This window comes from Pseudorca crassidens, chromosome 3, assembly GCF_039906515.1.
Source record: "Pseudorca crassidens isolate mPseCra1 chromosome 3, mPseCra1.hap1, whole genome shotgun sequence".
Classification (NCBI taxonomy): Eukaryota; Metazoa; Chordata; class Mammalia; order Artiodactyla; family Delphinidae; genus Pseudorca; species Pseudorca crassidens.
Window position 1 is genome coordinate 166,181,979 of NC_090298.1, and position 27,766 is coordinate 166,209,744.

A 27,766-nucleotide genomic window follows, 5' to 3' on the forward strand; every position below is an offset into this window, starting at 1 on the left:
CACTCTGCAGGCTCCAGTCACGCTGGACTCCCGGAAGTCCCTCAATCTCCCTACCCTCTTCCCATCTTGGGACCTTTGCTAGAGCTGTTTCCTCTGCCAGGTGTACCCTCCCCTTCCCTGTTCACCTAGTTAACTCCAACTCACCTCTCAGCACAAACATCGCCTCCTCCCAGAAGCCTCCCCTGACGCCCTCAACGAGGTGGGGGTCCTCCAGACTCTTCACTCCTAGTGGCTGGAAGCATTGCTGAGGTTTGCGGAAGCCAAGCCAGTCGGTTGAGCAAACTTTCGCAGGAGGTCCAGGGAGAAACGGGCTTCTCCCCAGATGTGGCCACTAGGGGGCGCCGAGGCGTGCCAGCCTCTAGGCAGGGTGTGGTGTGCTGCCGGGAGCCCAGGGATACCCCTGGTCACAGCCCTCCCTGCCAGGCTCACCCAGGGTCGGCTTCTGCCCCCGCCACCTCCTCGATGTGTATCAGATGACAGCCTCTAGGAACTGCCGTTTCCTGCTGGTCTCCCAAAGATCCGGAGATGGGCCGACCCTTGGATCCCACGTGTGCCAGGTGCCGCCGTTCTACGATGACAAAATGGGGAGATCCGGAAGTAACAGAGCTGGGGGTCATTAATTCCAGGTGTGACATCCGAAGTCTGGGACCTTCCAGGTGCTCTCAGTTCTTGGTACCCGCCACTCCCGCTGCCCTCCCCTTGACACAAACACACCTGGCTCCCGAGGTCCCTTCTGGAGGAAGGACCAGCCGAAGCGGCTCTGGAGGTGGGAGTTTGCTCGGGAATGCCCAGAGGAGACATACATCTGAAGTGGTTTCGAAGCCCAGGAAGGAGCAGTCAGTCCTGCAGCCAGCTGACCTGCAGCACAGTTTGCTGCAGCCGCGTCCCAGAGGAGTTGGAGAAGCGGCTTTCTGGGGTCTGACAGCGGCTGTCATCCATCCTTAACCTCTCCCTTCAGGCTCAGAGCCCCAAACAACCAGCTCCCTCGGCCCTGCCTGGGCTCTCTCCCCGCCCCCCAGGCCCAGCTTCCCTCCCCTCTAGTCGCGGCCCCTCCCGCCAAAGGAAGTGAGAAGGGGGCTGTCATAAGAGGAACTAAGTCTGGGAGTCCGCTGAAGCAGCAGGAACAGGGCCATGCCCAAGCCGCCCCCTGGAGCCCCCTGAGCCTGCATCCCTGCCACGACCCATTCAGACATCCCCCAGGGACCCAGACACCAGCCCCCACCATGGTAAGTCCTTCAGGGTGGGCCCTCAAGTGCAGGGGTGGCAGCACCAGCCAGGTGGAGGCACCTAGAGGCCACCATCAGAAAGTGGGATGATGAGAATGGACACAGCAGACCCTTTGGGGTCCCTCTGTGCAGCTCAGGTGCTGCCAGCATCCCTCACAGGGGACCAAACTCCCATCGGCTGGTGGACAGGATGCCAGAATGGGGATGGGGCACCAAAGGACGGAGCAGTAACTGGAGGACAGAAGATGGTCCTAAGGGATCACACAGTGCCTGCAGGGACAGGGACAGATCCCTTTCCTGGGGCTTAGGGAACCCAGTTCCCAGCCGAGTTTGGTGCCTCACCTTCCTGTGTGGCCTTGGGCAAGTCACTTCCCCTCTGTGAGTCTCAGTTCCCACATATGTCATATTTGGAAGTTTGTCAAGATGTGGAAGGTGTCTGGGGGAATCTCTCCACTGGAACGTTCAGAGGGTTTGGGATTCAGCCCCTCTGCGTCCACAGCTGGGAGGGGAAGCTGTGTCAGATGGGTCACATGGGCGGTGGGTTGCAGTGATGGTGGCGTGACAGCATGCTGGTGTGGGCGACGGGGTGGTCTGGCTGTAGCAATCACAGAAGCAGGAGTTGGTGAGATGCAGCATGTCCGTCCCACCACCGGTACCCTTCTCCGGGAGGGTGGCAGGGAAAAACACTGCAGCCAGAAGCATTGCCACCTGGGGAGACTGAGGTCTGATGATGACTATGGTGACAGGGTTGGGGAGACTGTCATGGTCCTGGGTCTAGATGCAGTAGCATCATGTCACACACATCAAGAGGGAGCCTGGGCTGGCTATGTCACTCCACGACTCCGTGCCTCTGCAAACCACTTCAGCTTTCATTTTTTGTCATTCTGTTAATGAGGGTGGGTGGCTGGGACAGTCACAGAGCTGGTGGTGACACCTGTAGTGTTTCTGGCAGTTGCGGCAGGCGGCTAACCAAGGTGGAGGCAAGGATTGCCTTAGCCTGAGAGAGAATGTCTTATTTCAGAAAGTCAGTGATAAATTGGGCATCACTGTCCAAGGACCCCTTTGATTAATTCACAAGCAAACCACCAGCTAGAGCTCTGGGCTTGGGATGGAAACTCTTCCCAGACAGAGCCAAGCCAGGTAGACTCCTTGATCAAAAGAACACAGGAAATGATTTGCTACTTGAGAGAAAAGCAGCCCCTCTTGAGGAAGCTGTGTGAAATGCTTAGTCAATGATTTGCTTGGCCAACCGTGTCTGGGAAGGGAGAAACTCATGCAAGAGGACCACAGAGAGAGAAAAAAAAAAAAGTGGAATCCATCCATGAGGCCAATCCCTCTGTCTAGGGGTGCTGACATCTTCCCGGAGGTGTCATGGGTGCCAGGAAGAGTGTCGAAAGATTCAGTGAAACAATGTTCATAAAGTGCTTTAAAGGGCACATAATACGTGCTCAATGCACGGTAACTGCCGCTGTGGGTGACGCTCATTCACGGTGGGGCTTAGCGGTGGTGGTGGATGGATGTGCCTCCTTCTTGGTTCCCGTAGAGGAGTTGGGTTGTTGGTGCCATTGGTTGTGATGGTGGTCATTGCTGTCAGTTGTCCCAAGTTGGTGGGACAACGGTTCTCGTGGGTGGGTTGGTGATAGTAATGGTTGCTTTTGGTGCTGGCGAGTGTTGAATGTTGGTGGTTGGCGGTTAGTTGTTTTCAGCTGGAGGGTTGATCTGTGGAACGATGGCAGCTGGCCATCATTTGAAGTTAGGTGGTCACGATGATGTTTGTTTGCCGTTGGTCGTTCATTGCTGATTTGGGGTGACGGTCTTGGGACTAGTGGTGGTGCATCCCTGGTTTTGGAAAGGGGTATGGTTGACTGCTGGGTCATGTGGGGTTGTTGATGGCTAGTATATTGCGATCGCGGTTGTTACTGTCAATGGTGGTTGGTTATTATGGGTTGTTGGTGCTGGTGATAATAAGTGGTGATGGTGGTGAGTGATGATGGGGAAACAGGTGGTGGAATCCGTCAGTGTTTTTCTGTCTGATGTGAGCTGGTGGTGCTGGCATTGAGGTTATCAGCAGTTTCTGTTGGGCTTTGGTTGGGGGGGCAGGTACAGGCAGCCATCTGTTGTCCTCGGTTGATAATGGTGGTGACCTGAGGGTAATCGTGGTTGTTCTGAAAGTACAGATATAAAGCAGGGAGACCAGTGATGCGGCTGCTTGACCGAGGGGCGGCGGCCATGGGGATGGATGGAAAAGACTGGGAGGTCAAGAGAGAATTAGGAAGACAGACTCTAGAAGGACAAGGGTCCCCACATGTTGGAGAACGGCCTCTGTTTAGGCCAAAAGAAAACTGAGACACCCCTCCCAAGGGAGGGGGAGACCTGAGAGCCTTTAGAGACGAGAATGTTGTTTGCATGGTGTACAGACACATGGTGTAGCCCCAGAACCCCACTGAGTAGGACCAAGGCTCCAGGGGCGCACCGGGGGGCCAGGGCGTGGCCAGGGCTGGAGAGCAGCTTCGCCTCTGCCTCTCTGCTGGCTGGCAGCCACAGTGCACAGGACCCCAGCGAGGAAGGAAGTGGCTGTTTCGTTTTTTTCTCCAGTCTGGGGCTTTGCTCATCACCACCCAGGAGCAGGGAGGCCAGAGCAGTTAGGGCAAGTTGCAAAACCCTCATCCAGCCCTTCCTCCTGACCCTGTGCCCCGTGCCTGTGGGATCGGCCAGCTTCAGGCTGCCGCTGCTGCTGCTGCTGCTGATGGAGGGAAGCTAGTGTTTCTTCTTGACAAGCTTGGCCTTGTTGAATCTGCACAACTGCCCCGTGAGGTCCATGGCCCTCAATATTCCCATTTGCCCGATGAGAAAACAGAGGCAGAGAGGTTAGGCGAGCTGCCGTACAACCCAAAATAGCAGAGGATTTCAACTCAGTGATCCCCAGGCTCACACTTTTAACAGCCACCTTGACCTACAACCTCCTCCTCCTCCTTCTCCTGCCAGGTAAGAGGCCACCTGGGGGTGTGGGCTGACCCCCATACTCTCCAGGCTGCCCACCCCTGCCTCATTCTCTATTCCAAAGAAACTAGGATCCTGGTGTCCCACACACACCCAAGGCCTTCCTGGCCCATGGCTCCTGCTGCCACCCCTGACACGGTCTGGGACGTTCATGTTGCAAAGCCTGCCTCCTACAGGAAGCCTTCTCTGATTGCCTCAGCTCTCCTTAGCACCGTCTGACTGGGATCACTGTCTCCTCTGGGCAACTTGCTTCTGAACTACTCAAGGGCAGAGTCTAGGCCTGGTCCCCACCTACTTCCGTGCACAGTAGGGGCTCAGGAAGTGTGTTCACTAGAGGGCCCCAATGCCCCAGCCCCACAGGAGCCATCACCTTGGCCCTCCCTCCTTTGGCACCAGGGAAGCTCCACCCCTCCACACCCTCTGCGGTGGGTTGAGGGGAGCCTCTCTGAAGAGCTGAAGTTAGAATCTACGTCCCCACTCCCATCCCAGCCACCTCTGACCCCTGACTATCTTTCACAAGAACCCCAGCCAGTTGAGTCATCCTTGACTTGCGGTCAACTATGACCACAACCTCTTTGTGGTACCCTCACCCTCCAAGGAAGGAACAAACAGCTTCAACTTGACGATTGGAGACTTGGGGGTCACAGAGAGATGGACACCCATGACACAGGGCAGGGGGCAGTCTCATCCCAATGATACTTTGTTCATTTATTCATTCAACGAGTCTACATCGACCAGCTCCTCTATCCTGTCAAGCCACTGATCACTTCTATTAAGTGCTCTTGGGGCCACCGGCTGCCATTTCCTGAGGCACCCCAGTGCATCTTTTCTCAGCACTGGCTCATTTATTTCCCCTAGCAAACCCACAGAGGAGATTTATTATGGAATCCATCTTACAGATGGAGCAACTGAGGCTTGGAGAAATGAAGTGGCCTCCCTGGGGTCAACGGAGCCGACTGTTAAGCCAGGCCTCACACCCAATCCATCCCTTGCCAAAATCGTCGACTCTCCTCCCTCACACTGTACCCTCTTGAGGAAAACCTCTCGCTCTGCCACAAACAACCCCGTGGTTTTTGTGATCACATAGAGCTAGGATGGATCTGGGGGTCCCGGGTGCCTGGGGCGGGACACAGAGGGAGAGATAACAGGGACCACTAGAGGCAGAGGCCCACTCAACTGGGTGGGGGAAGGAGGAAGGGACAGGAAGAGGAACCAAGTCCTCGGGGTCAGGAGAGCCAGCCAGACACAGCCAGCCTCGGGGCTTCTGACCTCAGAGAAAGGAAGTGGTCTTGAGTCTCAGGTGAGCCTGAGGGTCCCAAGAGCATGGGGACTGGGGTGACCCCAAAGGGGAAACCGTGGACAGGACCAATCTTGTCTTCTCCTTGTCCTCATATGACCTGAAGAACAAACCCCGGCCACCCCCCAGCCCCGACATAGACCCGGCTTCCCTTCCTGCTGTGTGACCTTGCGGAGGACACCTAACCTCTCTGGGCCACAGTTTTCTCTTCCGCAAAATGGACCTAATCAGAGTACTGACCTCGGCATGTGCCCAGAGGATGCAGTGAGGTAATTCACTGAAAAAAGCTTAAACCAGAGTCTGGCGCAGAATAAGTGCCAGTGGGGTGTGAACTATTGTTATGTATGGTTCTCGGTTACCATGGTTACCACCCAAGCCCCACCCCTTGAGGTCTCCAGAGAGAGAATCCACTTCCAGTTCCCCCTACACACCCCTACCCAACCTCCCCACACCAACTCAGGGAACGAGCAACCCCACCATGTCCGTGAATGACACCACTTCAGCCCTGAATTTCGAATTACATGGGTTCTTCTCACCAACACACTGGAGAGCCTCCCCATCTTGAAAACAGGAAATACACTCCCCTGACCCTTCCTCTCCCCGAAGTCTCTTTCCCTCTTCCCCAAAAGCAGTCCTCTCTCCCTGACCTCTAGATCCGACTTCTGACCCTGAGGTCAACAACGCTCTCCATGGGGTCCCTCTGAGTCTCCAGTGAGCGTGGAAGTTCTTCAGCAGCTGGGGGTCCGGTCAACAGTTCCCTGCTTCTCCCAACCAGCCCCTGTCACCTCCAGGCCTCCCCAGGTCCTGGCTTCCTCCAACCTCAGCCTCTGCCCTGGGCACACTTGCCAACACCTCCGTCCTCCTGCTCTCACAACCTTGTCTTCCCACCACCCCACCCTTCCCACTGCATCCTGGGGTTCTCAGAGCATCACATCCAGCACCCCCTTCTTATAACAAGCATCCTGGCAGGTGCCCTTGAAATGCTGAAATGGAATAGTGAAACACACAGACTTCCATCTTCCGAAAACACTTAATGTGGCCCCCTGCAAGGCGAGGAGAAAGTTATTTAGAATAAAATTGCATGGAAAGATGAAAGTGCTCAGGCCGGTGGCCCAAGAACGTCCACTGGAGTGGCCAGGTGCTCACACCTGGACACAGGTGCGTCTCAGCGAGCGAGACAGCCCCCCCGCCACAAGCAGGACACGTTAACCTCACTAGCAGCATGAGCTTCCGAATGCTGGACATTTCTTAGTGAAATCTGAACAAAACTAAATCCTCCCTTGCTACGCAATAGCAACTTTCCTGTAAAATGCAGTGGGTATCAACCATGCAAAAAATACATAGGTCTTCTGTTTATACATAAAATAGGTTTTGGTTCTCGGTTCCAATGGTTATAAACAGGTTTGTCACTTACATGAACTTCTGCTGGGTTGGGGTGGGGAGCTGAGGGCAGGACGATTATGTATTTGTAAAATAATGTAATTAGGTACATGTGCAAATTTAAGGGGACCTATGGCCCCCTTAAATGCCAGCCATGTCCCCAGCCATGTCCCCATCCCTGGAACAACCAAATATGCCCCCACGATTCTTTTTCCTTTGGCCGCGCCGCGCAGCATGTGGGATCTTAGTTCCCCGACCAGGGATTGAACCCCTGCCCCATGCAGTGGGGGTGTGGAGTCCTAACCGCTGGACCGCCAGGGAAGTCCCCCACAATTCTTAAAGTGCCCCCAGGAGCAGTACAGCCCAGCTACTGTGCATGACGTCCAGAACGTGGATGGGGCTATGGTGAGGGATGCCTGGGGGCTGGGGGGTTCCGAGGGAGCACCTGACCTGTCCTGGAGTCAGGGAGGTCTTCTCGGAGGAGGCGTCCCCTGAGCCAAGCCTTAAGGCATGGGTTGGCATTAGCCAGGCAGGAAGGGTGTTCTGGGCAGAGGGCTCAGCCTGTGCAAAGGCTTAGAGGCAACACGGTGAGGCACTGAAAGAGTTCCTCCCAAAGTCCTAAGTTACCGGCACAAAGTAGGTGCTCAGGAATTCTTTGTAGAGTGGATGCATGGAGGTGGCAATGATGGGAAGCCATAGACAGAGAAATGAGATGGTATTTGTCATATGAAAACCTCACTCTCAATATTCAGGCTGGAAGCAGTCTCAGGGGTTTGAGCCCTGCCCACCCCCCTCCTCTGAATTCTCTTCCTGCTTCGGTCACACCTCTGCACATTTGCCCAGGCAGTTCACTCTGCCTGGTGAACCCTTTCTCCCTGCTCTTGATCAAAACCTTTCTCGGGGCTTCCCTGGTGGCGCAGTGGTTGAGAGTCCGCCTGCCGATGCAGGGGACATGGGTTCGTGCCCCGGTCCAGGAAGACCCCACATGCCGCGGAGCGGCTGGGCCCGTGAGCCATGGCCGCTGAGCCTGCGCATCCGGAGCCTGTGCTCCACAACGGGAGAGGCCACAACAGTGAGAGGCCCGTGTACCGCAAAAAAAAAAAAAAAAAAAAAACCTTTCTCGGCTTTCACATCCCACCCCAAACACCCCTTGGGTCGCAACCACTCATGAGCATGGATGCAAGAACCTAGCCTTTGCTGTCAGATGGACCCAGATTCGAATCCCACATCCTTGGAAACAGTTTCGCTGCATCCTTGGTCAAGGGTCAAATACTTCTCAAGTCCCAGTCTCCCTCCTAGCCTACACCACACTGAACTGCTGTGAGGATTGCCAGTAATACTGGTGACACCTGCCTCCAGCAACAGGCAGGTTGTAGATTCTTGGTGAATATTAATTCTGTCAAGTGTCCCTCTGCCCGGGGATCATCCTCCTACCCCACTTTTTTCCCCAAAGCCGTTAATCCCTCACATCAACCCTGGGAAGTGAGGCTGCTTCTCACATTTTCCAGATGAGGCCACTGAAGCTCTGAGCACTGTTAGGTCACACAGCCAGGATTAGAACCCAGATCTACTCCACACCAAAGACTGGGCTCACTTAGTGTCTGTGGGTATTCTTCCACGAATGCCCCCAGGGTTGTCAGCATGTCCAGAATTTGAGCAAGCACCTCCCCTGCTCAGGAACTTTCTGTGGCTCCCCAGTGCCCCCAGGTGAGACTGGCTTCTCATCCACCTCTGCCCTACAGTTGCCCATGCTGACCCTCCTGCTCGATCCCTGCCTGAATTCCTTCCCAGATGGGCCCAGCGCACCATCTCCATTCCCCAGAATCTGCCTGGCAAACCCTGGTCATCTTTGAAGACTTGACTTTGGTTCCCAGCATCTTTGCTCTTGGGGGTTTTTCCTCTGAAGCTGGGTTTCTTTCTTTGCCCTTGTCCCTTGTTTGTTCGATAGGTCCTCCCTACTGGGACTAGCAAGGACTCAATCCCAATCCCTGCCCTCCAGGAGCTCCAGGTCTGGGGCGGGTAAGGGGCTTCCCAGAGGAGGGACATCTTGTCTGAGCATGAGTTCACCAGACAGGAGAGCTCCAAGCCACCATCACTCTGTGTGCTGTACTCCTCCATGACAGGGGTATATTGAATGGAGGCAGAGGGGGCCTGAGAGAGCCAGTGTGCTTGAGTGTTTTAGGCACTGGATGAGTTCATTTGGGCTGAAAGGAGAGAGCATTCCTGGCAGGCTTCCTGGAGGAAGGGTTTTGAGGAGCGCCTGTGTCTGAGTCTCCTCGTTGGGGCCTAAGGAAGGTGTCATCTGAAGAAAAGCTGAGGGAGGAAATGAGAAGGCAAAGTGGGAGCCTGGGAAGGTGCAGGAGCTGACTCTCTGAGGATGGAGAAGCCCACGGCAGGGGTGGTGGGAAGGCTGTGCGAGCTGAGGACCAGAGTCCCAGCCAGGCACAGAAGCAGAGATCACAGACACATGGTGGCGGAGAGAATCTCAGAGGGATGGGCTAGGATGACCCCGAGGGAGGAGGATGGGAATGGGAGGAAGGAATCCATCTCCAGGTGGAAGGGGTGGCAGCAGGTCAAATGCCATGGAGAAGTCAGGGACTCAGCCTGGGCCAAGGTAGGGAGAGCGGGGCTGGGGACGTGAGAAGCAGGGTGGGGACTCCGCCATCAAGACTTCTCTGATACCCTCCTCTCCTCCCACAGCCACCAGAGTCCCAAGCACACTCTGCCCTGCTGGGCCAGGCATCACTGTCTCCTCTATGGCAACGGGATACTAAGTGGAAGCATGGAGGGACCAAAAGAGAGGGTTGAGGGATGTATCCGAGCTGTCATTCTGTCTGGCCTCCTCCTTTGGGACTAGACCTTGCCTGCCTCTCCTGGTGTCCCGGAGACGCAGAAGAAGGAAGGGAGGTGGTGGGGAAGGGGACAGCATCAGAAGCTGATGATGGAGGTGAGCCAGCAGGGGGTGCTGAGGCACCATCCCCCGCCACGCCCCCTGCAGGGGCTCACCGCCACCCCGCGGCCCCCACCCCCAGGGCAGCAAGGAGCGTTTCCACTGGCAGAGCCACAACGTGAAGCAGAGTGGTGTGGACGACATGGTGCTGCTGCCCCAGATCACCGAGGACGCCATCGTGGGCAACCTCCGCAAGCGCTTCATGGACGACTACATCTTTGTACCCTGGGCCGCGGGCGGGGTGGGCAGACGAAAGACAGAGGGACAGGAGGATGACTGACCAATGGATGGAGAGATGGTGTGCGGATGAGAGCAGAGAAGGATGGCAGAGGGACTGAAGCATGGAAGGGACACACATAACTGAGCACAGGAATGGGGTGGGGGGATGGGCAGTAAGAGCGCTAGGTGTTAGGACAGGGGACAGCGGAGTGACAGCAGGGCCCCGGTTGGGGGTGGCCCTGGCCCTCACTGCTCCCTCTGCCCCAGGGATAGCTCAGCCACAGCATATTCTATTCTCCCCATTCTGGATCCAGATCAGTTTTTTCCTAAGAGAGCCAGGGTGCATCTGAGGGACAAAGCCTGCTGGGACACTGCATGGCCCTTAACCCTCCCCCAACCAGACCTACATCGGCTCTGTGCTCATCTCCGTAAACCCCTTCAAGCAGATGCCCTACTTCACAGACCGTGAGATCGACCTCTACCAGGGCGCGGTGAGGCCGGGGCCGGGTGGGAGGCACAGCCCCAGGACCCCCAGGGCCCTAGCCCTAGGCTGAGCCCAGACCTCCCCCGCCAGGCCCAGTACGAGAATCCCCCGCACATCTATGCCCTCACAGACAACATGTACCGGAACATGCTCATTGATTGTGAGAACCAGTGTGTCATCATCAGGTACGGAGTGGGGGTCCCAGACCCTCGTGCCCAGGTCCCGCTAAAACAGCATCATCACCCCAGGGAGGGGTACTAGGAACTCCTGATCCAAACAGAGCCTTGTTGCCCCTCTCCGCCTCTGGCCCTGCTTTACTTTTCTTGTCACCATCTGACCCATGATATATTTTATGTATTCATTCTGTTATCGCCCATCTGTCCCATCTAAATGTCAGGAAGACAGGCACTTGGATCTGCCTTGTTCACTATTGTATCCCCAGTGCCTGGACTATTGCCTGGTACACAGTAGGTGTCATTCATTCAGTGAATGAATGAATGATTGATCAGACAGTTGAAAGAGCAATTCCCCCACCCCCTGGTCACTCATGACTCCTTCCCTCACCCATCCCCAGTGGAGAGAGTGGAGCTGGGAAGACGGTGGCAGCTAAATACATCATGGGCTACATCTCCAAGGTGTCGGGCGGAGGCCAGAAGGTCCAGGTAAGGCGAAACAGAAAGAAGGGCTGAGTCTTCCCCACTCTGCACGGTATTTCATCCCCCCCACCCTGAGCTCCCACCCCCCCCCCCCCCCGTCAGTCTGACCTCTTCCCACCCCCACCTGCTTCTTTCCCCAGCATGTGAAGGACATCATCCTGCAATCAAACCCACTGCTGGAAGCCTTTGGCAATGCCAAGACTGTGCGCAACAATAATTCCAGTCGCTTTGTGAGTCTCTGCAGCCTGCTTGGAGCACATGCTCCCTCCACACTGACTCACTGACCTCCCCCTCTCTCTCTCTCTCTCTCTCTCTCTCTCCCACCTGTATTCTCAAGAATACAGGAAATACTGCTCCTTACTGGGAGACTCATTTCCTGTTCATGGTTCATCTGAAAAAGAGTCCCCCATCAGCATATCTGTGGAGGCCATGACATGTCTGTGTAGTGTTCAAGAACACTCCTCCCCCAGCTGCAACCAGGCTACGTCTGTTCCTATTCACATTTCAGGTCCCATTTATTCCCTCGTTCATTCTTTCTTTCATCATATGGTTCTTGGAGTCCTTCTTTGTGTCAGGTCCATGCTGAGCCTAATGGAGGACAGAGTAGGTAAACGGATTTGGATTTGTCATCAGTTTCTGTCACGGCTTAGACAAAGAAAAACAATGTAACCTTGTGGGGCTCCTCTGCTGGGATGGGGATGATGTTAATATCCATCTCATAGACCTCGATAATTTCAGTAAATGCCTGAACGTGGAACTGGATTAATGAATTACGACACTAATGATATTTTTTAATTTCCCTAAATATTATTAGTTACAGTTATTAGCTCTATTTTTATTTTCTAATATATTTTATAATATAATTATATTTGAAGTATCTTCCCCAACATTTTATTGTAAAATTTTTCATATACATGGAAAAGTTGAATGAATACTACAGTGAACGCCTGTATGCCCATCTCCTAGATTCCACCACTAATAGTTTACTATACTTGCTTAATCGTATCTCCATTCATCCTTTTTTTTTTTTTGCGGTACGCAGGCCTCTCACCGCTATGGCCTCTCTCATGGCGGAGCACAGGCTCCAGACGCACAGGCCCAGCGGCCATCATCTTTTTTTTTTTTTGATGCACTGCAAACTAAGCTGTAGACATCATACCTTTCCCCCCAAACACTTCAGCATGTAGATCATTAATTATAGTCCAATATAATTTTGCAGTTCTCTTTTATTTCTTTTAAAGTAACAGCAAAATATATAAATCTAACGGGGACCATTCACTGAGTTTGGACAAATGCATACACCTGTGCAACCCACACCCCTACTGATATACAGAACATCACCATCTCTCCAGAAAATTCCCTCTTGTCTCTTTCTAGTTGATCTCTACTCCTACTTTACCCCAGAAGCAACCACTCTGATATTTTCTTTTTTCACCGTGGATTAGTTTCAGCAGTTCTAGAACTCCGTATAAACGGAATCACAGAGTCTGTGTTTTCAAACTACTAATGCACACCAAAACATGAATGAATCTCAAAAATATGTAATCCTATTTGATTTTATATAGTTTTATTATACAATAGAATAAGTATTTGTCATACATTATAGGTGTTTCATTGTGTAGTATGATGATGTCATTTGTATTGCAATTGGATGTAGGTGGCAGAAAGGAGAAATAAGGGGCTTGTCTGCCTTCCAACCTCCAGCCAGAGTGGAACCCAGATGGTGTCAGAGACCAAAGATGGTGTGGGTCCCTTGCTCTGGGCTCAGGGACAACATATGGGATACACCCAGGATCACTGGAACCAGTAGCATTCCACGGAGACATGGAGGCCTCTGTGTTATGGTGAAGGGACTGGGGAGCTGTCAATAAACTGTGATACTTCTCTGTGCCAGGCACAGGGCTAAATGCCCCAAGTGAGGGCTTGAATCATCAGAGAGGGAGGAAAAGGCATTCCTGGCCCAGGACACAGTTTAAGCAAAGGCTGGAGGGAAGAGCTGGTGAAAAGAACAATAAGTGGGAGGTGAGGAGAGGAAAGCAACTTGAGGTCACGTGGCGAAGAGCTACAAAGAGGCCAGGCTCATAAGACCGATCCCCAATCCTTCCTCACCTGCAGCCCTGGGACCCTGGGAGGGCTGACGTGACTCTCTTGGGTTCAGGGCAAGTACTTTGAGATCCAGTTCAGCCGCGGTGGGGAGCCAGATGGGGGCAAGATCTCCAACTTCTTGCTGGAGAAATCCCGAGTGGTCATGCAGAATGAAAACGAGAGGAACTTCCACATCTACTACCAGGTGCACGGAAGGGGGCCGTGGGGCTGGGGCAGAGGGAGCCCCACCTGGAGCCCGGGGGGAGACGGTGGGAGGGTCAGCATTTGGAAGCCCATGACAGTGAGCCTCGGGGATTACGAGGGCTGTGCCGGTCCATCACCACATGCGTGAAGATCGTTTGCCCTCCAGCTGCTGGAAGGGGCTTCTCAGGAGCAGCGGCAGAACCTGGGACTCATGACCCCCGACTACTATTACTACCTCAACCAAGCAGACACCTACAAGGTCGACGGCACCGATGACCGGAGCGACTTCAGTGAGACTCTGGTGAGCGCCAGCTGCCCCTCCAGCCCCGGGAAACTTCCCGTGTTACAAATTGGGAAACCAAGGCCCAGAGAGGGGAAGGAACTTGCCCAAGGTTACAGAGCCAATGAGTGAAAGAGCCAGGACAGAGGCCCAGGTGTCCTGACTCCCCAAGTCTGTGCCATGGCCCCCAAAGCCCAACCCAGGGGGCAGGCTGGAGGTCGGGATTTGTGGCACAGGCTCTGCCCCTGTTGTGCCCCCAGAGCGCCATGCAGGTCATCGGGATCCCAGCCAATGTCCAGCAGCTGGTCCTGCAGCTTGTGGCGGGGATCTTGCACTTGGGAAACATCAGCTTCTGCGAAGATGGGAATTATGCCCGGGTGGAGAGCGCAGACCGTGAGTGTGGGTGCTGTGGAGGGCGGGGTGGAGGCGTGTATGCCTGTGTGACCTGCTTCCTCCCTGGGTGGCCCCCTGGGGGTAAGGTCCCATGAGGACAAGATCGGTGTCACTGGGCATCATGGGGAGAGATGGGGGGCGCTCACACGAAACCCAAGAGCCCAACCGACTGCTCCCTTCCCCCCACCCGCCCCATCACCTGGCAGTCTTGGCCTTCCCCGCCTACCTCCTGGGCATTGACAGCGGGCGGCTGCAGGAGAAGCTGACCAGCCGCAAGATGGACAGCCGCTGGGGCGGGCGCAGCGAGTCCATTGACGTGACCTTGAACGTGGAGCAGGCGGCCTACACTCGGGACGCTCTGGCCAAGGGGCTCTACTCCCGTCTCTTCGACTTCCTCGTAGAGGCAAGTGGGGCTGGGGGTGGGAGAGGAGCTCGGGGACGGCACCAGGCCCTGGGCTTGGACCAGCCCAGCGGCGGGGCGGGGGGGGGGGGGGGGGGGGCGGGGGGCGGGGCCGGCGTCTGGACTGTCATGACCAGTTGGTGGGCATGACCTCACCAATGCCCAGCCGTAGGAGGCATCAAACAGGGCAGGAGGTGATCTGATGGGAGATTTAGGGGCTTCCTGGCTGTGGCGTGGAGCCCAGGAAGGAGGGGTCTATTGGAAACGTCCAGGCCTGGACTGAGATGGGGGCTGTTGGGATGGACAGGGGTGGGTGCATTTGAGAGCCACGAGGTTGGGGGGGGCCTGTCAGGAGGACAAAGTGATGGACTAGACGGGGGTGAATGAGAATGGGACGCGTCAAGGTCAAGAATAGTGACTGCAGTAGCCAACATTCCATAGCATCTAATGCGCGTCCGCTGTGGTTCTGTTTTCCATGCATCAGATCAAGGTCAAGAATAGTGACTGCAGTAGCCAACATTCCATAGCATCTAATGCGTGTCCGCTGTGGTTCTGTTTTCCATGCATCAGGTCAAGGTCAAGAATAATGACTGCAGTAGCCAACATTCCATAGCACCTAATGCATGTCCGCTGTGGTTCTGTTTTCCAAGCATCAGTTTATTTAACTCTTAGAGAATAGACCTCTAAGAGAGTTGCTACTGTTACCCATTTTAAAGATGAGAAAGTAGAGGTGCAGAGTGGTTAAGGGGCAGAGCCAGCTCCCAAGGCAGGAACCCGGATGTTCTAACACCTGGCTTTCTCATAGGAATGACCGATGGGGGTATGGGTATGCACAGAGGTGGGGAAGGCAGGAGAGAAACTGGTGGGAGGGTACCCAGCCTGTGAACATGGCTAAGAGCATTTCAAGAGAGTGGCAGGCCACTCACCTAGTGTCCCCACCACATCACAGGCCATTAACCGTGCCATGCAGAAGCCCCAGGAGGAGTACAGTATCGGTGTGCTTGACATCTACGGCTTTGAGATCTTCCAGGTACGTATGACACTGCCACCGGCCCACGGCCACTCTAGGGTGGCCCAGTGGCCCCGGAGCCTCCAGTATCAGCCCACTTAGGGAAGCATTCTTTCCCTCTCTTGGCAGAAAAACGGCTTTGAGCAGTTCTGCATCAACTTCGTCAACGAGAAGCTACAGCAGATCTTTATCGAACTCACCCTGAAGGCTGAACAGGTGGGCAAGGGCATCCAAGTGGCCAGGAGCAGGGGACACTGGGGGTGGGGGCAGGACCATGAAGGTTGCCAAGCAACCGGGGACACCCCAGCCCCACACTGGCACCTGTCTCTGCTGACCTGTCCAAGCTCCTTCCTTCAGGAGAGATTTTCTGCCTCTGAAGGTTTGACAAGGGCTAGGGAATAGCTTCTTTGTTCACACCTTCACACCTCAATTATTTATTGAGCACCTGCTGTGTACCAGGCACTGTCTGCAGTGCTAGGGAGACCTCCATGAACAGGACAGACAAAAATCCCTGCTGTTTTCATTCAACCCGTCCCATAGAAGCAGAGCCTGAGACTAGGTTTCAGGGCAAATACCAGGACGTGACTGAGGAAGTGAGAAAGGGAGTTTTTTTTTTTTAAACCACCATTCTTTTTTTTTTGGCCACTCCATGTGGGATTTTAGTTTCCCGACCAGGGATGAAACCCATGCCCCCTGAAGTGGAAGCGCAGAGTCTTAACCACTGGACCGCCAAGGAAGTCCCCAGAAAGGGATTTATTTTTAAAGAGCCAAATAGGATGTATTCATGAGAAGGTCACACTTCAGGCAACTGGGGCTCAATTCTCGGACCCCTGGGGAACCTTCTGACCTGCCCCACACGGGGGAATGGGCTTTGTTATCTGAGACAGTCCTAAGTGATGAGATGGGAAGAGGAGTTATATGGGGGGTGGGGGGGAACATCTGTCACACCTCCTTCACCCATCCTCCTGAAGCTCAAATTCTAGAAACACAGGCACCTTTGCCCAGACACCTGGTCCCATCCCTGCCCCCTTTGCCGCCACCAGGAGGAGTACGTACAGGAGGGCATCCGCTGGACCCCCATCCAGTACTTCAACAACAAAATCGTCTGTGACCTCATCGAAAACAAGCTGGTGAGGGCCAGGGCAGATCTGGGGGTTCTCACTGGGCCCCGGAGCTGGGCTTGGGAGAGCTGGGAGAGCCGGGGCGTTTCCAGCCCCCGTAGGCCCTTCTCACCCATGCTCCCCCTTGGGCAGATGGAGCCCCACTGACGATACCTGTCGGCCACCTTGCCCATTCACTCTGCTTACCTGCTCACCTTTCACTTATTCACTCAACAAACATCCCCCCAGGCAGGCTGCTGGGGATAGAGGGGTCAAAGCTGACGGGTCCCCCCACCATCTCAGTCTGGGGAAGGGATACAGGCATGGGTCCCTTATGGGGTCCCCCACCCTATCCTGCACCAGCGAGCTGGGCCCCCCACCAGCACCTTTTTGCTCGTGCATTCGGAAGCCTCTCCTCTCCCTCCCCAATGAGCGAGATGGGGGCAGGGCCGGGCCAGGCTGATCCCTGCCCCGCCCACCCCGCCCACCCGACCCGACGCCCGCTCCCGCAGAACCCACCGGGCATCATGAGCGTCCTGGACGACGTGTGCGCCACCATGCACGCCACGGGCGGCGGCGCCGACCAGACGCTGCTGCAGAAGCTGCAGGCGGCCGTGGGCACCCACGAGCACTTCAACAGCTGGAGTGCCGGCTTCGTCATCCACCACTACGCGGGCAAGGTGCGCCCCACCTCCGCCCCATGGGCCCCAGGGGGATTCGGTCCAGACCCCCAGCCAGGGCTGAAGAGCTCCACCGACCCCCTTCTCCAGCCCTCCCCCGACTGGCCAAAAACACAGACCCCCTCCCACTGACCCCCAAGAACTGGCCTGTCACCCCAACCCATGGCCCTTCAGCCAGGGCTGTGGAGCCCACTGGCCCCTGATCAAGCCCACAGCTCTCGCAGCTAACAGGACAGCGCCCCCCCTTACAGGACACAAACTCCCCCCCCATCGACACCAAATTAAGCAGCAGACCCCCAAGCCCCAATCTGAGCTGTCAGCCCCATTATCCCCCTGAACCAGGACACAGCCCCCCTCCTTCTGATCTCAACTTGGAGTCCCCAGGGCCATGTTGCCAGCCACTGCCTGCACGATAGGCTGGAGCCCCCTACCTACAGACCCCTAGCCAAGGCTTTCGAAATCCAGTGGCCTCCGACCCTGGCCATGGTCCCCCTCCCCAGCTTACAAGACTGAAGACTCTCCCATTGACCTTAACATGGGCAGCGAAGAACCTCAGGGGTCCCCTGGCCATACTGCAGCCCACCAATCCCTAAAATGGGCTGGAGCTCCCGTTTTCCCTCAGCAGGAAGTAGCCCAGACAGGAACTATGCAGGGCCCCCCACCCTTGGGGATGGCAGACCCAGCCCACAAGCCTGGCCAAAGCCCCCACCACCACCAGCCCCCAGCCAGTGCTGTAACCCTCCTGACACAGTCCCCCAGCCCCCTGCCCCCCAACCAACCCCAATACAGATGCTCAATCTGACCTTTTGACACCAAATTCAGTCGTGGAACCCCGGGGCCCACCCCTGCCAAGATTGCAGCCCCTCACCCCCCAGTCTGAGCTCTAACTGTCACCTCCCCATCCCTCAGATCCAGCCTGCAGCCCCCACCTCCTAATCTGGACTGTAACCCCCATCTTCCCTCACCTCTGACCTAGACTGTAGCCCTAACCCTCCAACCCCACCTTGAACATCAGACCTCCAGGGCCCCCAGGTCCATGCTGCCCCCGACCCCCTATTTTGAACTGTAGACACCACCCAGTCCTCTCACCCCAGAGCAGGCCCCCACAGGACGCCCCCCCCCCGACCCTCTGCCTAAGTCCCTCACTCCCGCCACACCGCCTTCCTCCAGGTATCCTATGATGTCAACGGCTTCTGCGAGAGGAACCGTGATGTCCTCTTCTCCGACCTCATAGAGCTGATGCAGACCAGTGAGCAGTGAGTGGTCCCAGGCGGGAGCCTCTGGACAACTCCTCGTGGGGACGGGGGAGGCCCAGAGACCACCCCGTCTTCCCCAGAGCTCCCATCACGCCATAAACTTTGGGGGGGGGGGTGGCTGTGTTTCTAATGACTGGTTCTGATTAAACAGTAGCCCGAGGTCCACAGGGGGAGCCCTAGCAGCAGTTCCTTATGGCCCTTCCAACGCTGCCCTCTGCAAACCCAAGCATCTGTGCTGGTGTGGACAGCTTCCCTTTTTACGCAGTGAAAACACATCTCGCTATGCATTTTTCTGTATTAATATGTATGGATTCATCTCCCTGATCACAGCAGCATACCGGGTTCCATCTTTTTATATCTCAAAATTTTATTCAAGCGCTGCTGTGTACCAGGCATCATTTGAACTTTTGGGGGTAGAGGACTGAACAGGTCAGAGAACACAGCTGCTCTCATCAAGCTGACAGCCAAGTGGCGAGACAGACATTGAACTAGAGGGAAAAAAAGGCAAATAGAGGGCTTCCCTGGTGGCGCAGTGGTTGAGAGTCCGCCTCGATGCAGGGGACACGGGTTCGTGCCCCGGTCCAGGAAGATCCCACATGCTGCAGAGCGGCTGGGCCTGTGAGCCATGGCCGCTGAGCCTGCGCGTACGGAACCTGTGCTCTGCAACAGGAGAGGCCACAACAGTGAGAGGCCCGCGTACCACCAAAAAAAAAAAAAAAAAAGGCAAATAGAATATAGCATGAGTGAAAGTTCTAAGACAGTGGTTCGTATAGTGCTGAAAGTGTGGTTACTAGACCAATAACGTCAGCATCCTCTGAGCTGATTACAAACATAGAGCCTTAGGCTCCACCTCAGAGGGACTGAATCAGAATCTGCATTTTAGCAAGACCTCAGGAGTCATGGGTACATTAGAGTTTGGGAACCACTGATGTAGAACGATGCTGTCCAATATTATTCCACATCCAATAGAACTGAAGCCACACACGTAGTTATTTTTAAATGGCCTGATTCAGGTATAAGTTACCTACCATTAAATGCATCCATTTTAAGAAATGGTTTTTAGTGAATGTTCAGAGTTGTACAGCCCTCACCACAATCCAGTTTGGAACACGTGCATCGCCCCAAAAGATCCTTCATGCCACATTGCAGTCAATCCCCATTCCTGCCACCCGTGTAGTTTTAAACTTTCTGGTAAGCACACTTAAAAAGTAAAAAGGTGTCGCACGACAATGTAAATGTACCTAATACCAGTGAATAGTACATTTTTAAATGATTTAAATGGTAAATTGTATGTTGTTTTGTGTACTTTACAAAAGAAAGAAAGAAAAAAAGAAAGCTATGTGTACCTAACAAAACACATCTGCTGGTCAGATTTCGTCTAGGGTTTGTTCTTTTTAAAAAACAGAATTGTAGTAAGAGATTTACCATAGAACTAATTGTCTGTGGAATATTAAACGGTGAAAGAATTTTTTAAGAAAGTAAAACAGGTGAAATTTTTTTAATGTTTTCTTTAGCTCAGTATACCCAAAGTAGCATTTTAATATGCAATCAGTACTAAAAAATTATTGATGAAATACTTACATTCTCTTTTTCCACACTGCATACTCTTTGAAATCCAGTGTGTGTTTCAGCACTCACAGCATATCTCAATTTGGACAGGCCACGTTATAAGGGCTTCAGGAACCACGTGGGACCCATGGCTGCCGTATTGTAAAGCACAGAGTTAGAGCTGTGGTTCACAAAGTGGGGTCCCTGGACCAGCACCCTCAGCATCACCAGAAATTATTGTTAGAAATTATTGGCCCCCAGCCCAGACCTGTGGATGAGAACCCCCAGGGGCGAGGCCCAGCTATCTGTGTTTCAACAAGCTTCCCTGGTGATTCTGGTGCCCACTGAGGTGTGAGAACCACTGGGACGAGTGTGAAGAAAAACTAAGTTGGTAAGGGGTAGACAGTGAGAAGGGCATCGTTCTTTCATTTTTTTTTTTTTTTGCTTTCTTTTAATTGTGATAAAATACACAAAATATAAAATTTACCTTTCTACCCGTTTTAAAGTATACAGCTCAGTGGCATTAAGTATTAAGTACATTCACAATGTTGTATGACAATCACCACGATTAGGTTCAGAAACATTTCATCACCCTAAACACATACTCTGCATCTATTAAGCAGTCCACTTCTTCTGGGTTATGGTGGTTAGGGAAGATCTCACTGAGAAGGAGGAAGAAGCTGTGAATGCAACAATGTTACCAAACTGAACTTGGGCCCCTCGCTCAATGCGCAGCAAAGCCAACCCCCTGACACTAAGTGGTGGTGAAGGAGAGTACAGCGTTTATTGCAGGGCCAAGCAAGGAGAATAGGCAGCTCATACTCAAAAGACCCAAACTCCCTGATAGCTTTCAGGGAAGGGTCTTTAAAGACAGTGTGAGGGAGAGGGTCACAGGGTGTGTGATCAGGTCCGTGCACAATTTTCTGATTGGCTGATGGTGAGGTAACAGAGTGATGTTTCTGGAATCTCCATCATCAACCTTCTGGTTCCAGCCAATCTGGGGTCTATGCACTGGTGGTCAGCATATAATTACCTTCTTCTACCTGATGGGGGTTTTAATATCTGCAAAACAACTCAAGGATATGGCTCAGGATATTATCTATGGCCCTTGAGGAGGAACTAAAAGTCCTTCACTTTGTTTTACGGCTGAACTATTATTATTTTGTCTTGCTTGGCTGCTTTCCTTTGTTTCTGCATGTTCTCACTTTCCTGATTAAATTTGCTCAGAGAAGGCCTGGGAGGCTAAAGCTTTTCTAAAAACAAGAGGCAGGGGACATGGCGGGGGATTCTGTCTCCAGGAAGGCCCCACAGGGTCCTGCTCGGTTTCACCAGAGTGAATTTAACAGATCCCCTGTTGATGGACACTTAGGTTGTGCCCATCTATGGTTATCACAAACAGAGCTACAGCGACAAGATCCTTGTCCCTATTTCTTTGCACACACATGCAAGCCTGTGCCTGTAAGACAGTTCCTCCCAGGGGACCTGCCCCTGTTGCCCGAGATGCTGCATCACTTAGCTTAACTTTGTTCTATTTTACTTGCTACCCAAGTCATACATGGTCATGGAGGAAAAAGTAACAGTACAAATAAATCAAGGAACCAGAAGGACAAAACCAACTTTCTGATTCTCACCATCACACCCCCTAGCATTAAGGAAGAACCATACTGTACAGAATGTCCTCTGCATCCCAGGCACCTAGACAGCCCACCTCTGGGAGGGCATCCAAGTTCTAGCTGCACCTCCGACCTCCCCTCTATCCCTGCCCAGGGCCTTCCTCCGGATGCTCTTTCCCGAGAAGCTGGATGTAGAAAAGAAGGGCCGCCCCAGTACAGCCGGCTCCAAGATCAAGGTGGGCATGGGGAGGGATGGGTCCATTTCCCTCATTCCAAGGTCAATCCCTCCCCCATCCCAGGGCCTCTGCCCCTCCCTCTGGCACCCTCTCTCTGTTCACCAGGGCCTTCTTCCAGCTCTGGGGTTAAGGAGCTTGGACCAGCTTCCTTAATGTCCTCCTAACTCCCTAAATCCAGAAGTGAACCATCATCCTAATGTTTTTTGTTTTTTTGGTATTTTGGTCATGTCACTTTTTTCTTCATTGTGGTAAAATATACATAAAATTTACCATTTTAACCATCTTTAAGTATACATCTCAGCAGCACTAAGTACATTTGCGTTCATGCCACCACCCTCACCATCCATCTCCAGAACTTTCTCATCTTCCCAAACTGAAACTCTGTCCCCATGAAACACTCACTCCTCATCCCCTCCCCCAGCCCCTGGCCCCCACCATCTAGTTCCTGTCTCTATGGATTTGACCCTTCTAGGGACCTGCTATAAATGGAATCAGACAACATTTATCCTTTTGTGACTGGTTTATTTCACTGAGCATATCTTCAAGGTTCAAGCATGTGTCAGAATTTCCTTCCTTTTTAAGGCTGAATAATACTCCATTTACGGATATACCGTTTTTTCTTACCCATTCCTGCACTGATGGACACTTGGGCTGTTTTCACCTTTTGGCTATTGTGAATAGTGCTGCTATGAACATGGGTGTCCCATCCTAATAATATTTCAATAACCATATATGGGGCACTTATCAGTGCTGGCAGCAAACACAAGACATTTTACAGACGTGGGACTTAGTCCCATCTGGCAGATGGCAGGCCAAGGCTCAGAGAGGCGCAGTCACTGGCCCAGAACTGTGATCACACACCGGGGTCTCTCCTGCTGCTCCCCTGATCCTCCCACCTGGAATAATTTCCTTTCTAGTCTCCCCTGAGGGACTAAAATGCACAACCCTAGCCTCTCAGACACACACACATGATTCTCTGCTTCCAAAGTGCCCCAAAGGACAAGCAGAAATTTCTGGGCAACATGTTCCCGCGTGCTCAGTTACTCCATCAACAAACGTTAAACAAGAGAAGCCACCGCAAGGAGAAGCCCGCGCACCACAAACGAACAGTAGCCCCCGCTCGTCACAACTAGAGCAAGCCCGCATGCAGCAACGAAGACCCAACGCAGCCAAAAATAAATTAATTAATTTAAAAAAAAAGTTCACTGAGCACTTATTATGTGCCAGGCTAAGTGGTGAATATGGCAGACATGTGAGCTCCTGGTTTTCGGTTTGAGGGTCAGGTAGACGCACGATATCAACCCCATGTGATATGTGCTAACAGAGTCATACATGGAATGGACCAGGGACACCTGAGCCCGTGGTCCGTCAGGTGCCACACACCCAGCCAGTGTGTCCTGTCTCTTGTATTCAGGGTGGGAAGAGAGAGGGGCCAGAGGGTCCCATCTGTGCTCCCCACCCCCACTTTCTCCCCGCTCCCTTAGAAACAAGCCAACGACCTGGTATCCACGCTGAAGAGGTGCACCCCCCACTACATCCGCTGCATCAAGCCCAACGAGACCAAGAGGCCCCGTGATTGGGAGGAGAACAGGTGACACCCCCGCCCTGCCTGGGCCAGTCCGCACCAGCTGACCCCCAGGGTCATGGGACCCATCAAAGGGCTCACCCAAGCCGACCCCTAGGACCAGTGCAAAACCCCTCAGGGCCCCAGGGTTATACCTAACGCTGATCAAGACCCCAAGGGAGGACCCCAGACTGTCTGTAGGATGCCCCAGGGACTAACACAGTCCTCCTCATTCCCCAAACCCCACGTGCCACCCCCTGAAACTGAAACTGACCCCCGAACACAGATCCCCCAGAACCGAGGCCCCCCCAATGCACAAAACTAACTCTCAAGCAGGCCCCTGTGTCCAGCAGTGAACCTCCCTCCCTAGACCTCAGAACTCACCCCCTAAACTGCCTCCAGCGCGATTCCAGACACCCCCCCCCAACTCCCAGGGGACTCAGGCTGCCCTCCCTCCAGGGTCAAGCACCAGGTGGAGTATCTGGGCCTAAAGGAGAACATCAGGGTGCGCCGGGCAGGCTTCGCCTACCGCCGCCAGTTTGCCAAGTTCCTGCAGAGGTGAGGCGCCCTCCACCACACACACCCTGGCCCCAACACCCAGCCGCCCTGCTAGCTGCTCAAACCCTCCCCTGCTCTCCCCCTCCAGGTATGCTATTCTGACCCCCGAGACGTGGCCGCACTGGCATGGGGACGAGCGTCAGGGGGTCCAGCACTTGCTGCGGGCGGTCAACATGGAGCCAGACCAGTACCAGATGGGGAGCACCAAGGTCTTCGTCAAGAACCCTGAGTCCGTAAGTGTGTGTGAGAGACAGACAGACAGACACCAGCATCACCTGCACGGTCCTGCTCTTCAGGCCCCTGTGCGACTGTGGGCATGCTTCCTCTCCCCTCCAAGCCTCAGTTTCTCCATTTGGAAAGTGGGGAGAGTCATAGCCACACCGCAGGATCAGGGCGAGGATTAGACAAAACAGAAAGTCCGAGGCATGGTGCCTGGCATGTAGTAGGTGCTCAAAAAAAACTAAATTAGCTGAACGGTCCATGGTGGCCAGGAAGCAGGTGAAGAAACGCATGGCCGCCTGTGCTGACATCCCCTTGGAGGAGATAAGAACTCACAGCTTATCCAGAATATGTCTTTTTCTATATTTTTTTTTTGGCCGTTCCATACAGCTTGCAGGATCTTAGTTCCCCCCCAGGGATTGAACCCGTGTCACCTGCAGTGGAAGCATGGAGTCCTAACTACTGGACCGTCAGGGAATTCCCAGTTCTTAGCCTTTTATGAAAAGGCTAGAAGCACCACTGACATTATGCCACCTCTGCTTCCAGGGGCAAAAGGAAACAAACAAAGCAGCAATGACAAAGAAGTTCTGGGGATCTAATGTACAGTGCAGTGATTACGGTTGACAGTACTGTATTATATACCTGAAATTTGCTAAGAGAGTAGATCTTCAATGTTCTCACCACAAGAAAGACATGGTAATTATGTGACAGGACAGAAGGGTTAGCTAACCTAGGTGGTAATCATTTTGCAACATATATGTGCATCAAATTAACTCATGTACACTTTAAACTTACACGGTGTTATATGTCAGTTATATCTCAATAAAGCTGGCAGGGGAAGTTTTTTAAAAAGCAACAATGACAAGAATAACGAAAAAACAAGGCTAGGAATCCCCTAAGGGCCCATCTGGCCCCCTGCTTCAGTGCATGGATTGGAAAGCACACAGGGAAATGGTCGTCTCAATGAGCTGTACTGGTTCACCAGACTCCCAAGGGAATCTTAGGTTCCCCAACCCAGGACAAGCTGTAGCACCAGGGAAAGGTATGCTGGGGACGTGGGCCAGGCCCAGCTGGGTGCCCATCACCTGCATAATCATGGCACCTGCTCTATAGCATCTCAGGGACTTTATGAAGACAACCAGGAGATTGTCTGCATGATTCCCTTGATGTTACTGTAACTTACAAGTAACTATTCTCTCATCAAAGCAAAAACATAACACAGTGGGGTGGAGCCTCTACAGATTTCATAGCTCCAAAAATAATCTATCTTGGGAGGTCCAGATTCTTCATCCCCCAAATGTGACTGCATCTACCTCCTAGAGCTTTTCCCTACGGAGGCGCTTTGCTCCAAGAAATAAAAACAGTCTAGAATCAACAGCATACAATGTAGATATTGTTAGCAGTAGAAACTCAGCACAAACCAAAATTGTCCAAGGCTAAAACTGCACCTGGAAGAATTTAAGTGGTAATAGATAAGAAAGAAAGGAAAGAGGGAGCAGAAGGGGAAAAAAAAAAGGAAAATTGGAGGGAAAGAGAGAGAAAGAGAATCCATCTCGCTGGTTACTGGCGGATTGCAGTATCTGACTCTGAAAGGAAAAGATAAAAATTGACACTGAAAAAAAACAGACAAAATGAAGCTAGCGCTGCCTAAGACGATAGAAGGTAAAATCAAATGTTGACCAAAATTGCAGTCTGCACATTTTGAGGTGGAGAAGGGGAACCAGCTGGAAATAATGACATTCACAAAGGTAAAAGCTTGCTGGGAAAGTTTTATAAGGAAAAAGACTGAAATTTTGCACAGGAAAAAAAACCTGATCCTGATGAGAATAATTTTAGTAAAACGGAAACAATGTAACTGCGCTAGATCAAAAATTGATCAAAGAATTAAATTACTTAATGGAGTTGGAGCCTTTCTCAACTAAAAAGGCACTTATGTTAGATTTGGGTTTTGTTTCTTCTAAACGTGGACTCAAAATACCTTGAATGCTTTACACACCTATCGGCCTTCATGGCCCATCATCCCAGGTGTATTCGTTTCCCAGGGCTACTATAACGAAGTATCTGGATGGCTTAACCCAACAGAAATTTAATTTCTCACATTTCTGGAGGCTAGAAATCCAAAACCAAGAGCAGGGCCACGCTCCCTCTGAAGTTTCCAGGAAAGGATCCTTCTTCGCCTTTCCCTCTCTTCTGGCGATCGCCAGCAATCCTTGGCATTCCTTGGTGTGTGGACGTATCACCTCTACATCCTTAGTGTATAGTCTCTGCCTCTGGCATCACATGGCCTTCTCCTCTGTGTGTCTGGGTCCAAATTTCCCTCTTCTTATAAGGACACCAGTCAGACTGGATTTAGGGCTCACCCTACTCCAGTATAACCTCATGTTATCTTGATTACATCTGCAAAGACCCTCTTTCCAGATGAGGTCACAATCGTAAGTTCCCACTGAGTGGATAGGAGTTTTGGGAGAACGCTATTCAACCCAGTACACCAGGGCCAAGCTCAGATTTGGGGCACGCCCACCCCTGCCTGTCCCAGCGTAAAGAAGATGCCGTTAAAACTCTGGAGACAGGAAGATACATTTCCCAAACTGAAAACACATCCTCTTCACTGGGCAGAAATCACAAGGTTGGAGGACACTTGTCCTGGTTGACTGGCCCACCCCCAGTTCTGCATGGCTGGTCTCCCTTTACTTGTAACTGTCCTTCCATCCGCAAACCACAGAATGCATTTACGTGCCCTCCAGACACCCTATACAAGGCATTACTTGAACATGCTTTGCACACATACCCATGGACCCACAGAGTATTGGTCTGAGAATCAAAAGAAGATGTAAATGCTAGTCAACTCCCGGCAACCTGTGAACCTGAGATTTTTTTTTTTCCTGGTGAGAACTCTCCACTTTTTATGAACAGTTATTAAACACCCGCAGCTTTAAAAGTCCTTCAAGGTATATATTTTTAAAGTGAGAATTCTTTTAGTCCTGGCAGGGAAGCCTGGGGTTTCTGGGAGACATCAGCCACCTTGGTCAGCAAAGTGGCAGCCATGCTTTCAGCAGTGATGTGATATTTGTGTATTTGAGAAACCCCTCTGGGTGAAATGTCAATTATTTTTCTAAATAAAGCCCGACTTTATTTTCAATACTTTTCCCATTTTCACTGATTGACAATGCTGTACCTTCTGTCACTAAATTTCCATTTGAATTATGACATTTCCCCATCATCCATCCTGGTCCAACTGGTTGTTCTATTCTTTGACCAGCACCCCATTGTTTTTATTACTGCAGATTTGTAATATTTTCATATCCAGTAGTTTTCTTTCCCTGATATAGTCACCAGTTATTATTCCAGATGACCTGCTCTAATATAGTTTATTCTCTAAGTCCCCTGTGGGTGGAGACTCTTAAAATTC

General features: G+C 52.7%; 1 protein-coding gene and 1 long non-coding RNA gene across 3 annotated transcripts in view; one reads left to right on the forward strand and one right to left on the reverse strand.

Annotated features, from left to right (window-relative positions):
- LOC137222512 (uncharacterized) overlaps positions 1-992 on the reverse strand; it is a 31,142-nt gene extending 30,150 nt beyond the window's left edge. The window contains exons 1-2 of the long non-coding RNA XR_010942480.1: positions 715-992; positions 145-568 (exon numbers count right to left, since the gene is read on the reverse strand). This is a non-coding gene — a long non-coding RNA (uncharacterized lncRNA). The remainder of the gene's footprint in view (positions 1-144; positions 569-714) is intronic.
- A 127-nt stretch (positions 993-1,119) lies between these two features.
- Positions 1,120-27,766, forward strand: part of MYO1F (myosin IF) — a 32,250-nt gene continuing 5,603 nt past the window's right edge. For both annotated transcript variants that reach the window (XM_067733880.1, XM_067733881.1), the window contains exons 1-19: positions 1,120-1,226; positions 9,936-10,073; positions 10,474-10,563; positions 10,647-10,741; positions 11,131-11,218; positions 11,353-11,442; positions 13,371-13,502; positions 13,668-13,802; positions 14,042-14,174; positions 14,381-14,577; positions 15,524-15,604; positions 15,713-15,799; positions 16,627-16,713; positions 17,196-17,363; positions 18,534-18,619; positions 21,935-22,016; positions 23,501-23,607; positions 24,040-24,138; positions 24,227-24,371. In XM_067733880.1, coding sequence (XP_067589981.1) covers positions 1,224-1,226; positions 9,936-10,073; positions 10,474-10,563; positions 10,647-10,741; positions 11,131-11,218; positions 11,353-11,442; positions 13,371-13,502; positions 13,668-13,802; positions 14,042-14,174; positions 14,381-14,577; positions 15,524-15,604; positions 15,713-15,799; positions 16,627-16,713; positions 17,196-17,363; positions 18,534-18,619; positions 21,935-22,016; positions 23,501-23,607; positions 24,040-24,138; positions 24,227-24,371 — 2,043 coding nt within the window. In that variant the 5' untranslated portion in view covers positions 1,120-1,223. The remainder of the gene's footprint in view (positions 1,227-9,935; positions 10,074-10,473; positions 10,564-10,646; positions 10,742-11,130; positions 11,219-11,352; positions 11,443-13,370; positions 13,503-13,667; positions 13,803-14,041; positions 14,175-14,380; positions 14,578-15,523; positions 15,605-15,712; positions 15,800-16,626; positions 16,714-17,195; positions 17,364-18,533; positions 18,620-21,934; positions 22,017-23,500; positions 23,608-24,039; positions 24,139-24,226; positions 24,372-27,766) is intronic.